This window comes from Cnephaeus nilssonii, assembly GCF_951640355.1.
Source record: "Cnephaeus nilssonii genome assembly, chromosome: 1".
NCBI lineage: Eukaryota > Metazoa > Chordata > Mammalia > Chiroptera > Vespertilionidae > Cnephaeus > Cnephaeus nilssonii.
Genome location: NC_137072.1, coordinates 60,565,490 through 60,582,560, shown reverse-complemented (window position 1 = coordinate 60,582,560; position 17,071 = coordinate 60,565,490). Strand labels below are relative to the sequence as shown.

Sequence of the window (17,071 nt, the reverse complement as noted above, 5' to 3'; positions counted from 1 at the left end):
CTTTCAATAAGTTCTTAACACTCACTGGACATTTCCTACTGCAAGTCATCTCAACTAATGGGGCAAAGAGGAGGTGGGAACCTTCCAGTAGTCCAGGCTAGGAACCGCTGGACTCCTTCGCCTGGGACAAAATTAAGCTGGTCTCTCTTTCCACTGAAGCCCAGCATATAGTGTCCGCGGGCTCCAGGTCTAGAGCTGCTGACCAGGCACAGTTCTCTGCCACAAATAACACGCACAGAGGCAAATAGGAAATTCACCCAGGAATTGTGCTCAGACATTACAAACCTGCAACACAGGGGAGGGCAGAGAAAGAGCTGCAAAATAAGGGGAAGGGTTTTTATTTTGGTGAACACTTCACTTGCAAATGACATAATATTCCAGGAGATGCCAAATCAAAGATTCCAAAACTCAGTTTGCACATGTTGATGGTATTTTGTAGTCAAGTCTATTTTCTCATCACAGAGTTACACTGTTCTGTTTTGTGGCTTCCCAAGGTAGGAAAACCATATGCAAATGCTCGTGTACCAAAACACACAAGTGGTGATGCATACACACACCTGCATACACTCTCACACAACACACACTCACTCAGCCTGGAAGAGGAAAGCAGTAGCTTTATTGAGTTGAAAAAAATGCACTGCATGTTCGTTTGGTAGCAATATCAGAACTGTCTCAAAATCAGAAAGGAAAATTCAAAGTCTAGCACTGAATACAGTATTTGTTGTATCTGACAAACAGACATAGTTAGAGAAGATGTGAACCACAATATACCACCAAGTTACTGAGATTGAAATGTACAGTAGCAAGGAGGGATCAAAGCACCTCCTATACCAGATACAAAGAGAAACTCATTTGTTAATGGAGCTCAATGCAGGGATTTAGTATCTAGAAGCCCTTTTTTCTTCTTCAGTAGGATGATTGTTTAAATAAAGGCTAGTGGAGCTCTTGAGCTTTATATAATTCATAAAGTGGGTGTTTCTGCAGCTCTCTCTTTCTCCCAGTGTTGCAGGTCAACATATCAAAACAAAAATGATCAAGATTTTGAATGGCAACAGAAAGAGTAAAAGCTGTACTGTTCAAGGCATAACCTCCATCCCCCCTGGTAATTATGCAACTGTGTAAACAGCACTATGTATAGACCAATACAGTTTCAATATTTATTTAAAACTAGAGGCCCAGTGCATGATTGAATCATGCACTTGTAGGGTCCCCTACACGCTTTCGCTTTTCGCGGTGGAGCTGGGTGCCTGTCCGCTGGTGCACCAGGCCTTTCAGAAGCCTCGGCTCGGCGGAGGCTTCTGAAAGGCCCGGTGCTGGAGCAGACAGGCACCCAGCTCCCCCACTTTTGATGGTCCGCGACCGCTGAGGGGGACTACCCTGCTGTTGAGAGGCGCAGGGGGCGGGACTCCCGCCCCCTGTGCCTCTCAACGGCCGCTGAGGGGGGCTGCCGCCGACACCTAGCTACCCTGCTATTGAGAGGCGCAGCTGGGTGTCCGCGGCAGGACCCCTCAGTGGCCGCGGATCTGGCCGTTGAGAGGCACAGGGGGCGGGAATCCCGCCCCCTGCGCCTCTCAACAGCAGGGTAGCCCCCCTCAGTGGCAGCGGATCCGTGCCTCTCAATGGCCGGATAGGCCACCCCAAGTCCCGCCCCCCAGCCTCCCGCCGCCCAATCGTGGGCGTAGCGGAGTGATGGTAATTTACATGTTACTCTATTATTAGATAGGATGGGTGTTCCGGACATGTGTGACTCATGAACACCAAAATCAAAGTAAGAGCTGAGATCAGTAACAGCACAGTTAGAATATCTCTTCAGTGCCATCCTTATTTTATTTTTCTCTTTTGGCTACCCTAGCATAAGAAGGGTACTCAAAAACATTGCCTTTCTAACACCGGCTGTGTTGTCGTTAAATTCTTCCATAAAGAGATCACATAGTATGAAGAGCATGGAAGTTTCCGATGAGACTCACAATGCTGTCACTATCTCCAACTCTGAACGTCAGAGCAAGTCTTCCCGTTTTTATCCATTTGTCTCTTGAGAAGTTTTGTTGCTTTCAAACCTTAAGCAATCTAGAAACACTCTGAGGAGTTCATAGGATATACAGAATTACAACCTAAGTTTTCTACTATCTGGTTTAAGTGGCAGTTTCATAAGCAATAGACTAATAGGATCATTTGAATTTATTTGCTGGTTAATTATTAAAATATACATGACTGGTGTAAATGGAACATAAAATTTTCAAAGATGATGAAATTAATTATGTGTAAATAAGGGTAAATTAAAAATTCGTCAACAAATCAATAAAAATAGCAAACAATTTCTTAGGGGCTAGAGTCTTGCCATTTCATCATAAGTGGCATTCTGATTTTATTCTCAAACTACCCCCAGTTTAAACTGAAATAGTATATATTTTAAGTGCTAATGGGATCATTTGAAGTACTAGTACTTTATGCAGATGTGACAGTTTTGGACTAGAGTCTTTTTTTTTTTTTAATCAACTGGTTGCCTCCCATATGTGCAACTTAGGTATGTGCCTAACTGGGAATCGAACCCGAGACCTTTTGGTCCACAGGACAATGCTCCAACCAACTGAGCCAGGGCTGGATTAAAGTCTTGATGAGAATGTTTTATTTTTACTCTATTTTCACTTTCTCTTAAGAAAGCTAATATAGTATGATTGAGGGGCACTCCTCTCATTTATACCTGAAATTCCAATATTAGTAATTCATTCCTATGATTAAACCAATCTTTTTTCAGGTTTCTCCTACTTAAAATTCAAATCTACCTAGGAGTGAAAACTCATTGAAACATATACATTATACTAATAATTTTGTTAAATTAGCTATAGAATAATCAAGGAATAAATTATAATGACTTTGGTGAGGGCGAGTAGGCAGTGGGGATCGGTTAGATCCAATTGAGTACCTTCCAGATTCTATGCAGGGTCCTGAACAATGGAAAGTCAACCCGGAATAAGCATGGTCCCCACCTGCAGGCTACTCACAGGAAGCATTAAAGGAGAAAACGGGGCTGATGCTAAAAGAAAAGGTGAAAGAAACTGGAGAGGGCAAACTGCAATTACTTCACAATTTTATGTAACTAATACTGGTCCTACCCATATTTATGTCAAAAAGAATACTGTCGCCCGGCCAGTGTGGTTGAGCATCGACCTATGAACCAGGAGGTCACGGTTCCATTCCTGGTCAGAACACATGTCTGGGTTGCAGACTCGATCCCTCCCCAATAGGAGGTATGCAGGAGGTAGCCGATCAATGATTCTCTCTCATTGTTGGTGTTTCTATCTATTTCTCCCTCTCTCTTCCTTTCTGAAATCAAAAATATATATTTTTTTAAATAATATTGCCCACTCTTATAATACTGACACTGCTTTAGTTCTTACTTAAAACTAAAAAAAAAAAAAAATTAATTTAAATAATAGCTTTGAAATCTGAAATGGCCTAAGGGTTTTCTTAATCCAAAAATTGAAAAGTTAAACAACATAAAGCATTCTATTTTTAGTGGCTTTAATACATTTGATAAAATAGGCCCCAAATGTCTACTGGCAATTTTTGCCATTTTTTAAAGCCTTGGCAACTTATTAAGAATTTTAAAGTTGTTCTCAAAATAGTTACTAAAAAATACAGACTAATCCTATCTAATAATAGAGTAACATGTAAATTACCATCACTCCGCTACGCCCACGATTGGGCGGCAGGAGGCTGGGGGGCGGGACTCGGGGTGGCCTATCTGGCCATTGAGAGGCACGAATCCGCTGCCACTGAGGGGGGCTACCCTGCTGTTGAGAGGCACAGGGGGCGGGACTCCCTCCCCCTATGCCTCTCAACGGCCAGATCCGCGGCCGCTGAGGGGGCCTGCCGCGGACACCCAGCTGCGCCTCTCAACCGCAGGGTAGCCAGGTGTCGGCGGCAGCCCACCTCAGCGGCCGTTGAGAGGCGCAGGGGGCGGGACTCTCAACAGCAAAGGTAGCCCCCTCAGCGGCTGCGGACCATCAAAAGTGGGGGAGCTGGGTGCCTGTCTGCCGAGTCGGAGGCTTCTGAAAGGCCTGGTGCACCAGCGGACAGGCACCCAGCTCCACCGCGAAAAGCAAAAGCGTGTAGGGGACCCTACACGTGCATGATTCAATCATGCACTGGGCCTCTAGTTGATCTATAAAAATACAAAATAAGATTTAAAACAACAATGCCATAATAGACCTTATTTCTTTTAATAATAGACTAAGCATTATTCTGACTTGCTCCATTATACTTGCAAACAAATGGCCATTAAATGAAAAATAAATTTTAGAATATTGTTAAAGTTTTTTTAAAATTGATTTTAGAGAGATGAAGGGAGAGAAACATGGATTTGTTGTTCCATTTATTTATGCATTCATCAGTTGATTCTTGTACGTGTCTTGCCCAGGGATCAAACTTGCAACCTTGGCATATCAGGAGATGCTCTAACCAACTGAACTACCCGGCTAGGGCTGAAAGTTCTGATCATTAACTCAAAGCATGTGACAGAGGAGCTAAGTTAAATACATACATTTTAATTTCATTATTAGAAATGGATTGCATTTTTTATCATTAATTGCTTTGAACAACCTCTATTTATATGAGAAAGGCATCGTTAGTGAGTTTCTTTTAAGGTCAGCAAGTTAAGTAAATTCTCTCCCTAAATTTTGAATTTCCTTTAGTTATAATTTATTTTTTAATGAATTACTGGGGCCTGACCGGCATGGCTCAATGGTTGAGTATTGACTTATTAACCAGGAAGTCTGGGTTCGATTCCAGGTCAGGGCACATACCCCAGTTGCAGTTTCGATCCCCAACTGGGGGCGTGCAGGAGGCAGCCTATCGATGATTCTCATCATTAATATTTCTATCTCTCTCTCCCTCTTCCTTCCTCTCTGAAGTCAATAAAAATATATTTTAAAAAAATAAATGACTGGGGTCTCTTACTTAACACTGAATCTATTATTGTTTTAAGCATCTTTGTTGATTAGATCATTTACAAAAGGGCTGGCTGCACCCATGAAAGATTTATGTTTTGGATTGCTGTCCACATTCACATGTTGAACTTGAACATTCTCTTCTGAAAACTTTGCCCAGTAAGTTCTGCCTGTTTATAGAACAACTAGGGCACACCACCTGCACCATAGCTGGTAAACATCGTGGTATTAGATACAGCCAATCTGGTTATGAAGGAAATAAGCATACTAATATGGATACCAATGTTCAGAGTTATAAACATTAAGTGATCAAAAAGTGTTTTAATGTCCTCTTTTCCTTCATATATTTTACCCATTAAGAATAGTCTTATGCCTAAAATTTACCCTCTCTTGACCCCTATTTTTCATAAGATGAGGGACCAGCTGGAAGGAAGAAAAGTCCAAAGGAATAAAGGGAGAAATTAGCCTGAATGAATCCCTGAACAAAGATGAACTCTAATGCTTTTCTGAGGCTTATGACAATAAAAAGTTTCTCAAAAATAAGGCGGGGGGAAGCCCTGGCCAGGTAGGTCAGTTGGTTAGAGCATCATCCATCCAGATACACCAAGGTTGAGGGTTTGATCCCCAAAGAAGCAACCAATGAATGCATAAATAAGTGGAACAACAAATCAATGTTTCTCTCTCCGGCTCATATCAATTTTTTTAAAAAGCAGGAAATCCTCTTAATGAGTCATCCTAAAGACATTTGCTCTAATCCTTATCATTAAATATGCCCAGGAGAGAGGCCACAGTGGGTGCCAGGAAAACCCCAGCATCTGCCCTTTGTCTCTCCCTGAGCTTCAGTTTCCGTTTCTTATCTTGGAACTGGGGGGAACTGCCATTTCCAGGCGCTCCAACAGAAAATTGTGAAAATGGCATTTCTGTGGTGCACTTTAAACAAAAGGATGAACCAAACATAAATTAATATTATTGCATGATCCGTTTTCATTCTATATGCATACATTTATATGGTTGTTGCAGAAGTTTTTGAGATTAACTTTATAAGCAAAAACTATGGGAGCCGGCTAACTAGAAAACATTAACTACGTTTTCTGAAACGGTTTTGATAAATTTAGTCACAATCAGAAACATTTACGTACTTCCAGTATTTAAGAACAAGCAACACACAAAATTTTAAATTCGCCTTGTGTTTAACACAAAAACAAAATATCACTAGTTACAACAGGAAAGCTTCAAGATCAAGTTTTTTTAAGAAGGAGGAGAAAAAATATCTTCATTCCAATTATACAAAGTAGTATGTGCTAGTTATTGTCCTTTCCTGTCTAGGACCAATTAGCTATTTTCTCCTTGCCTGACCAATAACTGTCCTGAATAGATGAGATTACTGTGTAGTGTATTTTAATTATTTGTTCATCAGATTCATCTAAACAAAAATAGTCCCTCTCATAGTATGGATATCTTGTCCATAAAGTGTGCAAACAGATAAAAGTTTTTAAAAATATTTTAAAGTTGAAATTCAATATCAGAACCATTTGGAAGCTTCAATTTCCGAAAAATTCTCTAATATACATATTTCATTTAAAACTGAGGTACTATCATGAGTTTGGATTCCAAACAGCATTTAAAGTGGTTCTTTATATAAAATCATTTTACACATAAAAAGTTTTACAAATAAAGTTCCATTAAAATTCACACCCCTAAAGAGCTTAAATTGTTTCCATTTTATCCAGATATCCCCCAGGACGGTAAGGAATGTGATTGTTTTACTTACCATCAGCAGACAGATGGGCATGACTCGCAAAGGCTTTATCTATTTCTAGAAAAGCCAAGGTCAACACGGTTTCCAAGTTCTTCTCCTTAGGAAGCAAGTCCCTTTGTGGAGAGGGAAAAAAAGAGCCCCAAAAAATCATTTTACAATAGTTGTCTCCTCTTCCTCTCATCTCCTCTCCTTCAGGTCATTCTAGCTAGCAGTCACTCCCTACAATGGACCTCCATGGCTTGCCTCTCAGGTGCTCGTTAAGTGTCTCCTAGGTGAGAGGCATAGTGATAAAGTCTCTAAGGACACTAAAATAAAAGTCCAAGCTCCCATATTAAAAGATTAACCATTACTGCACCTACAATTACTAGAACGAACAGTACATAATACTTGATAATGATAATAAACAACTGTTAATGGATTTACTATTCTATGCTTCTTATTTTAGAGTGTACTCTATGTATCAAAAATAAGTTTGCTGTAAAATAGTAACCATGTTACACCAGCAGCAGCCTCATACATCTCATATTAAGCCTCATACATCTCATACTACCCTGAAAGGTCAAGTTCTTTCTTATTAAATTAGGTCACTGAGTTCTTCTGCAGAATAAGGCAAAATATGCTTAAATCAACTAATGAACAGTATGAACAACTATACACAGGAAGACAAGAAATAGTCATAGCCACAACTCTGTCACATGTCCCCCCCCCTTCTTTTAATGCTAGCAATAGTGTGGTCCTCAAAAATACATTACACTAATTGCATTAAATAAACTATGTAAAGGGCTCCAAAACACCCACATTAAATGCATTTCCTCATACTAATGCCAACTATCTAAAGCTGTTTTCAACAAGTGTTCAAAGCTATTTATGCCACTTGAGCAGGGGTCCTCAAACTTTTTAAACAGGGGGCCAGTTCACTGTTCCTCAGACCATTGGAGGGCCGGACTATAGTTTAAAAAAAAACTATGAACAAATTCCTATGCACACTGCACATATCTTATTTTGAAGTAAAAAAAAAAAAAAACGGCAAAAACACCCGCATGTGGCCCACGGGCCGTAGTTTGAGGACGCCTGCACTTGAGAGTATAATTACTATTTATTGAAGCACTAGGTGCCATGTAGTAGTAAAATGCTTCCGATCGGTTCTTATATGTTAATTCCCTTGAAATAATCACAAATCAAGTACCATGAATTCTGGCTGTTAAAAGAAACAATAGGCCCAAAATGGAGTCACTTGTGCTAAGCCCATATCACCAAAACAAGGCTTAATACCTATGTCAATTGCAGTTCCAACCTTTCCCAGGAATAATAATCTTAACTGGTCAGTCTGGAATTTTCTGGTTAGCACAAATGAGGTAACCTGCCATATAGGCTCTTTCCATTAGTCAGAGGAAGAAGTAATCTGCTCTTTCCTTATCCCTTTTCCCCTCTGCCTACAAAAGCCTTCCATTTGGTTGAGCTCCTGGGAGCACCTTTCCTATTTGCTAGATGGGATGCTAGATTCAGGAATCGTTCAATAAAGCCAATTAGATATTTTAAATGTGCTCTGTTGAATTTTTGTTATTTAACATGTTCAATGCTATCACCAAGGAAGTTGTTAAAACATATATTTCTGAAAGGGTAATAGTCATCAGTAATAAATGGTATGCTTAAGCTAGTTCTTGTTCATGAAACAATTATAAAACCACTCAAATAACTACATTAAGACTGAACATCTTAGCCAAAAGGTTAAAGTTTAAACATAAAGGCAAACTGCAAATTCAAGAGTGAAAAATCACTGTACGTACATGATGCATTTCTCCATGTGGGTGTGACAGAAATCAGCAGCTGCAGGCCCACCATGTCCATCATAAACCGCAAAATACAGGACCTCGTCGGTCAGCTCAGCAAAGTCAAATCGATCTTCATTCTCTTTCCGTTTGCCAATCTGTGAGGCACAGCCCACCTTTTCCAAGCTGATTTTGGGTATTGGCTTGCCATACTTAATGCTGGGTGGTAGCAGAATTGGCTCATCAATGCGGTTATCCCAGATCCCAAAATTATCCCAGGTGGCTGGACGCCCACTACCATCTGGGTCAAACCGAGAACACCTGGGCTCTGAAGTGGAGCTGTGGCACGTGGGTGTCACCCGCCGGTCATCCTGCAGCAGGCGGGAGCTTAGCAGCACTCTCCTTCTCACCTGGCTCCCACCACTTCGAACCAAAGTAATTAAAGCAGCTGTTGACATAACTCAAATCCAAAGGACTCAGTAGTCAGGGAAAGGTCAATGAACAATAATGGAATGTCTTCAAGAAAAATGATGCAACTAAATGAAAAGAAAGCGAGAGAGAGAGAGAGACTCCATCAGCAATTTTGAACGTAACTGATATATTAGAGATTACCAGAAATGAAGGCATTAAAGAATGTGGCACCTAACAGCCAACTTCCAAAAATAGCAGACCAAAAATGACCCACTATTTACCCCATTCAAAGTTTAACTTCTATAAAAATTTGACAATGTGCACATATCATATAGAATCAAGCTTTAACCTACAATCACCTTGGGATCTAGTTAAAATGCACTGACTCAGTCTGTGTGCGTGGGGGCCCAAGATTCTGCATTTCTAACCAGCTCCCTGGGGATGCCTGCCTAGTCCAGCAGGCCGACACTTTAAGTAGCAGGATATAGGTTACAGGTATAAATAAATATTCTCCCCTTTATTAACTCCATTGCTCTGAAGAAAAGGGACAAGTATTACTAACACACTTTCTTACAAACTTTGAGATAGAAATAAGAGAAGAAAAAATAACTGGTTAATCGAATGTTTATGATAGTTCTGTACCCAAAGAGTGTCCCAGTCTCAGCAAAGACACTCTTAGGATCTAAGCTTTGTTATGTTTCAAGATTTCTCCATTTACTAAACTTTACATATGTACATTGGTTCATGCAAACACTCCCAGAGGCACAGGATAAGCCAGTTCTTATGTTTCCCTTTGGGGTAGACACCCCCAGGGAAGGTGTGTGATCTCGGATTGAGGCGCATACATTTGTGACCAGCAACCCTGATTTATGAGCAACTGATCTGTGCATTTACATTAACAGTTGCGGCTCTCCCCTCACTCAGCCCCAGGAGCACACCCACACTCATGCCTGCAACTACAGCAGGAGACAGCACCAGGGACTGAACAACATTTCTTTGAGATGATTATTCTGCACCCCCACTTCTGGACTCTGTCCCAAAGCTAATCCTAAAACTTCCTCCGGGTATGGTCTGGGGGGATTCATACAGCAGGCAGAGCTGTTTCTGGCAGTTTTCCATAACAAAACAAGTTCTAAGCAGAAATCCATCTCCATAGTACTTTGTTCTGCTATTTTATTAATTGAAAACATAGCATGAAATTAAGATTTAATCATGGCAATGGAGGGTATACAGATGTTATATTATTCTCAATTGTATGTTTGAATAATTTCACAATTAAAAATGAGTTTGAAAAAATAGATTTCCCCAAAAGGCACAAACATACACAATAAAAACAAGCCCAGTTGAGTGAATCTGTAAGAAAATGTGTTTACAGATTTCAAAAAATCATTTCCAAATAAATTTTTGGAAATCAGTGTAGCTATGTATAGGAAGGGCCATTACCCCTTTCAGTGAGTAAAGCAGTAAAAGAAAGAGGTTCCAAAGAACACCCTTAGATATTTAAGCAATGACATGAGCTCTGAGGTCATAGTATTTAGAATAAAGACAATACCCCCCCCCAACAATGAATCCTGTATAATAAAAGAGTAATATGCAAATCGACCAAACTGCGGAATGACCGGTCACTATGATGCACACTGACCACCAGGGGCAGACGCTCAACACAGGAGCTGCCCCTGGTGGTCAGTGCGCTCCCACAAGGGGAACACTGCTCAGCCACAAGCCAGGCTGATGGCTGGCAAGCACAGCAGTGGTGGCAGGAGCCTCTCCTGCCTCCTGGCAGAACTAAGGATGTCCGACTGAAGGCCCGCTCCCCACAGGGAGTGGGCCTACGCCCTAAGCCATCAGTAGGACATCCCCCAAGGGCTCCTGGACTGCTAAAGGGTACAGGCTGGGCTGAGGGACCCCTCTCCCCCTTCAGTGTACAAATGCCGTGCACCGGGCCTCTAGTGTTATCATAAAAGACTTAGAAGGCCATTCCTTCTTGGCCTTTTAGCTGATATCCTATCTAATAAAAGAGTAATATGCAAACTGACTATCACTCCAACACACAAGATGGCTGCCCCCATGTGGACACAAGATGGCCACCACAAGATGGCCTGCAAGGGAGGGCAGTTGTGGGTGATCAGACCAGCAGGGGAGGGCAGTTGGGAGGGACCAGGCCTGCAAGGGAGGGCAATTGGGGGCGATCAGGACAGCAGGGGAGGGCAGTTAGGGGTGACCAGGCCAGCTGAGGAGGGAAGTTGGGGGCGACCGGGCCTGTAGGGAAGGGCAGTTGGGGGGGACCCAGGCCTGCAGGGGAGGGCAGTTAGACACAATCAGGCTGGCAGGGAAGCAGTTAGGCATCAATCAGGCTGGCAGGGGAGTGGTTAGGGGGTGATCAGGCTGGCAGGCAGAAGCGGTTAGGGGCAATCAGGTAGGCAGGCAGGCGAGCAGTTGGGAGCTAGTAGTCCTGGATTGTGAGAGGGATGTCTGACTGCCCGTTTAGGCCCGATCTTACCGGGATCAGGCCTAAACGGGCAGTCGGACATCCTTCGAGGGGTCCCAGTTTGGAGAGGGTGTAGGCTGAGCTGAGGGACATACACTCTCCTGTGCATAAATTTGGTGCACCGGGCCTCTAATCATGTATAAAAGACTGAAATTCACTTCTTTTATGACAATGTTTTGAGGTGGTAGAGACTGCATCTCTGGTTATCAAGTATCTAAGAGAAGTAACACATTCCATTACAAAAGAAGAGGTATTTATTCCTTCACTTCTCATTGAAGTTTATATTTTATTCAGCTACAATAACTGTCAAATAAATGTGATGACTTGTGGAGAAATGTCAAACTATAACACAATCTAGCAAGTAAGAGAACTAAGTACTACTTATTGGTAGAGATAATTCACAAAGCACCTTTATTACATCTAGAAAAAAGTAAAAACTTTAAGTGCGTTGATGAGCAAACTCATTCATTTTGAAGAGTGCACCAAATATTAGCAAAGTACTCTTTTGGTTTCAGTCTGAAAGCATGTATGCTATATTCAGCCTTAGGCCATTTTGCGGTCTTATGCACCTATTTCAAACAAGAATTCTAAAATTACAAACAATATTGAATAAAGTTATTCTGCAGTTTTTATGGGATACTCTTGTCCCCCCTTTCTTTATCTTCCAAATATAAAAAAATTAAAATAAAACAGTTGCATTCTCAGCAGGGAACAAATATCCACTGAAAACATTATTAAAGAATGAAATAAAATGCAAGTTGGGGCCTGGCTGGGGCTAGGTGGTTAGAGTGTTTACCCATGCACAGAAGGGTCTCGGGTTGGGTTACCCGTCAAGAGAACATACCTGGATTACAGGTTTGATCTCCACCCCAGAGGCACCTGTGGGAGGCAACCAATCTCTCTCCCTCTCTCTCTACTCTCTCTAAAAATCAATGGAAAAAATATGCTCGGGTGAGGATTAGCAAAAACAAAAACAAAACAAAAAACGAAAAACAAATTTGGTTGTTTCTTTATGCCCACATGTATTAAAATCAATCATCATATTGGCCTCCTTCCTAATTTATTATCTGCACAAGCATCTCAGAAAGTAAGCAGAATAGTCATAGAGAAGCATTTGGCATAGATGAAATGTCAGGCAAATATATAGCTAGTTTACATAACTAGGTCAGCATCAATTATGCAAACAGGAAACTCTGTCTAAGAAGTGGTTCCATCCTCTTTCCTATAAGCAATAACTAAGTCATACTAATCTCCTACATATTTCCAAGGAAACAATTCAAAGAGGACCTGTGTTCCCAAGCTAAGTAACAACTTTGAACTAACCCTGAACATCAAGAAGTTTCCTCCATTGCTTCAAACTAGGAATCAGCCAACAGCTCTCCAGCTGCCCAAGGAAATGTCTATGTACCAATTATCAGGCAAGAGAGTAGAATTTATGATGTAAAAAACACACAAAAAAAAACTTTAAAAAAGCAGTGTTTCCTTTTTTTTTTTTTTAGATCAGTGTTCTTTATAATGAAAAGAATGGAGAGCAAACTGACAAACACTTAAGAAATATTTTTATTGTCAGTTCAGCAATTATAAATCAGCATGTATTTATTATTCTGCTAACTAAAAAAGTTATTCAGGAATCATTTATGCCAATCTTTCTATTGAAAATCAAGGCTAGCTTATTTCTATAAACCATTTTAACATTTATATTCAATCTTTGAAAGTAAAAGTCATCCAAAAGGCTCAAAGGGCAGAAGTAATTCTGCTTGAAAGCCATTTGAAGACACAAAAATGTCACAGCATTATATGGACTAAGAGCACAAGAAAACATAATTATACACATCATATTCTACTAGCAAAAATAAAATGTAAAAACTATGCTAAGCAAAAAATAAAGGTAAATAACTTAATTGGACCCCGCTACATAGCAGATGTTATTTATATAAGCAACATAAACTTCATTGATCGTCATATACCAAAAAGGGAGAAAAAATCAATCTTCCACTTAGACCAAACTGTTTTCCAAATTCCTTTTTATTTCCCAATCAGAACGAAAATGTATAGCTCATAGATTTACTTTAATCACATGAATTTTTTAAAATTCACACACACACACACAGACAACCCTATATATTCTACATATTGTTAATAAATAAACTGAAAGTACTTTCCTTTTTTTATCATTTTCAAATTGATTTGTGTGACCAGGCCCACTCCATCTTCCTCAATGCTTTAACTAGCTAATCTGATCATCTGTCACAGAACTCTGACTAGTGAAAAAAGTTGTCCCCTAGCTTAACACTTCTGACTGGGGCTGGGAGGAGGTGGATGGAGGGGATTCTCAGCAAAGGCATAAAAAGTAAGCAAGAGGCATAGAAATTCTACATAAAATCGCTGGTGAAAGCCCACATCCTGAAAGTAGGAAATCTCATGTGAAAAGCATCAGGCATGACAAAAAACACATTTAGTTTGTAGTAAACTTCTGAAGTACATACTGTACTTGATTTAAAAACAAAAAGGGGTGTGAAGAAAAGCCACACATACTACTGCAAGATAGCTGTGCCAATTCTACGCTTCATTTTACAAACCCTCAGTGGCTTAAACACCTCAGAGCTGTCCAGGTTTATTTCTGGAGACGGAAGGCACTTTCTCTGGCAGGAGAGTGCACTGGGGCTTTGTGCTAAACTGCTCTTGACTGCTAGAAGCAGGTCAAAAGGGCAGTTTATGTTGTCCTTTTAAATCCATGCCAAAATTAGTCAGGAGGTCTAAGAATGAGTACTCTTCAAACCTGCTTAGATTTATCCTTCCAGCAAAAATATTTCTTTTTTTAAAAAATTATTTTATTGATTTTTTACAGAGAGGAAGGGAGAGGGATAGAGAGCTAGAAACATCGATGAGAGAGAATCATCGACCAGCTGCCTCCTGCACACCCCCTACCAGGGATGTGCCCGCAGCTAATGTACATACATGCCCTTGACCGGAATCGAACCTGGGACCTTTCAGTCCGCAGACCGACGCTCTATCCATTGAGCCAAACCGGTTTTGGCATCCTTCCAGCAAAAATATTTCTAACTATTCATAGCTGCCCATTATAAAGTGGTGGTACTCAGGCATATTTACATCAGTAACTTCCATAATGGAAACACCAGGTAATTTTAATATTCTTAAGCCAAATGTTTTTATCAACTTTTTAAAAACCAACAATGCATCCCAATAAATTCAAATGGTATGGACCCCTCCAGAATGTATTTCAGAAAATTTGGAGTCTACTATCTCTTCATCAGTACCCCAGCTAGGAGGAAGGAAAAGAAAACTGACTAGTTTACACAAGGGAAAAAACAACAGAAACTCATATGATTTCCCTTAGGTGTGATGGGAGCCTGTGTTTAGATGTGAGAATAAAGAAAAGAACAGGGGAGCAGTGAAAAGTACTCATTATTCTAACTCCACTGATATCGCTTAAAACATTTTAGTTAATGTGGCTACAACTCACAGACTATTTCAAACCTGCACCTTTATACTCCATTGGAGAGTTTTCCTTCACATCCTACCCTACATCCCTAGAACCTCTCCCCTCTCCTTTCCTCTTCTCTAAGAGCTCAGTCAAGGGAAGTGCCTGTGTTAGTGGTCAACAATGAGTGATTTCACGTTGCAAAAAAAAAAAAATCATTAGTAAGATCTCACTACCCAATACTTTATATTCCTAAATACTTTATCACAGAGGTGCATCTGTCCTTTTCGTAGAATACAACGAAACCTATGAAGTACAATTGCATCTTATTCATATTGTAATTGTTGCAAAAGGATGTTTATGATAAGTAAATTATGGCACATCCTTTCAAACAGATTAAAATGTCAAAATTTACTATTTCAACCTTTTGTTAAAATTTTGTATAAAGTATATTATATTTTACTTGCATAATAACCATATTCTCTTGTAGGTGTTTATTACTTCCGAGTAATCATTAGGAATCTCTGTTGTCATAATGTGTTATATTTCAATATAATTAGGGCCTTTGAAAGATACAGGACAAAAAATAAAAAAAAAGAATACAACGAAACCATTGCTGTTTTTCAGGACAATGATGACCTGTCATTTTAGTCGTCGCTTATTCTGAAACCACCACAGGTTAGCCTCCTTCTTTCCACCGCACTGACGGAGGGTAAAAAGGACTACTAGGGCCGTGTTGCATCTCTCCAGCCTAAAGCTTTCCACAGAAAGGCCCGTGGAGCTTCAGAAACTCCAGATTCCCACCGTCGTCTCGGTCTTTATCGCCGCCTGTGAAATCTCTCACCTGCAGAACGCGGCAGCTAAAACAGACATCACCAAGCACAAGGCCTTGAGATTACCGTGCAAAGCAAAACCCACGTCTTCCCATCGTCACCAACAAAGGCTCCGCATCCTTCTCTGTCCCGAGCCCCTGAAAAGCTCGCCCTCGCCCGGTTCCGGACCAGGAGCTCGGCCCGCGGGCCGTGACAGGTGAGAGCCCAGGGTGATTCTCGGCAGAAAGCGCACCCTCCCGCCCGCGCCGCCAGGCAGGTGGCTGGGTTTCCCCCCAGCACCTTCCGCCGCCCCCCAACCACCCTCCCCACCTGCAGAGCCCGGGTGTCGCCCACGTCTCCCTCCCCCCGGCCGCAGCTGCAGGAACAGCGCGGCGCTGATCCCTGCAGCACCCTCGCGTCCGGGGTTCGCGTGGAGCGACTCGGGGCCTCGTTATAGGGTGTGATGGGATCCCTCCTACCGGCCCTCCGGCGGGCCCCTCCTCCCTCCCACTCGGCCCACCGCACTTGCGGTCAAAGTCAAGGCAAGAGCCCGGGGTCTCGACTGGAAACGGCCGCTCCCCGCGGTGCAGCCGGGTGGGCCCTGCGGCTCCCGACCTCGAAAGGAAAGAAAGCCGCGCAGAAAACGCAGACACTGACCGTGGGGCTGGGACCGAGGGGAGTGGGGAACCGAAGCCGGTATTTCTCCTTACCTCCCGGGGGGACGCTGCCCCGTTAACTCTCCAGTCCGCGGTCCGGGAGCGGTGGGAGGGGACCCCGCCTATAAAAAACATATAAAAGGCTAACAAATAAGTGAAGTGCACTCTCTAAGCTCTTACCTCGTGATGGTTAAGTGCCTGGAAAATGTTTCATTAGCTAACGAGGTCGGGGGAGGGGCTTTCTGGGTTGGTAAACAAAATTGCCTTCTCCGGTGTCTCTGATCTTTGGAACGAGCCGAACAGCCACTGGCTCTTCTGCTGAAAATTCTCGAGAATGTGTTGCCCGCTGGGGGCCAGCTGGAGAGGAGGGGCGTCTGCTCGCCTTGACTGACGCAGCTCCGGCCAATCCGCGCTTGGAGAGGCGGTGCGCCTGACACCCGGAACACCAATCACAGACTCCGATGGGAACGAGCCTCCCCACCACTGCAATTTCACTCGGCGGCCCCGGGGAAGCAGTGCGCTGTAGAGCGACGTCGACTGGAGCCAATAGCAGCTCGCGGTGACCTCCCACGCAGCAAGGCCTTGGCGCACCGGCCAATGAGGAGGCGCTTCGGTGGTGGGTGGGGTCGGGATACAGTACCAAGTGAGAGTCGACCACCGGGAGCAGTGAGGGTGTCGCTAGGAGGGAAAGGGGCGTTGGTTGTGACAACTAGGAAGCCGAAAACGGAATGCTGACTCTTTGCCTGGGCAAGGGCGCTTGAAAGGCATCTGGTTCATTGTTATTA

The 17,071-nt window shown here is 42.3% G+C and overlaps 1 protein-coding gene across 2 annotated transcripts in view; it reads right to left on the bottom strand.

Annotated features, from left to right (window-relative positions):
• PPM1K (protein phosphatase, Mg2+/Mn2+ dependent 1K) overlaps positions 1–16,609 on the bottom strand; it is a 28,316-nt gene extending 11,707 nt beyond the window's left edge. The window contains exons 1-3 of one of the 2 annotated variants that reach the window (XM_079766735.1): positions 16,467–16,609; positions 8,496–9,013; positions 6,721–6,821 (exon numbers count right to left, since the gene is read on the bottom strand). In XM_079766735.1, coding sequence (XP_079622861.1) covers positions 6,721–6,821; positions 8,496–8,935 — 541 coding nt within the window. In that variant the 5' untranslated portion in view covers positions 8,936–9,013; positions 16,467–16,609. Of the gene's footprint in view, positions 1–6,720; positions 6,822–8,495; positions 9,014–16,340 lie in introns of both variants that reach the window. The other variant, XM_079766736.1, reaches the window with a different exon arrangement.
• Positions 16,610–17,071: the final 462 nt, after the last annotated feature.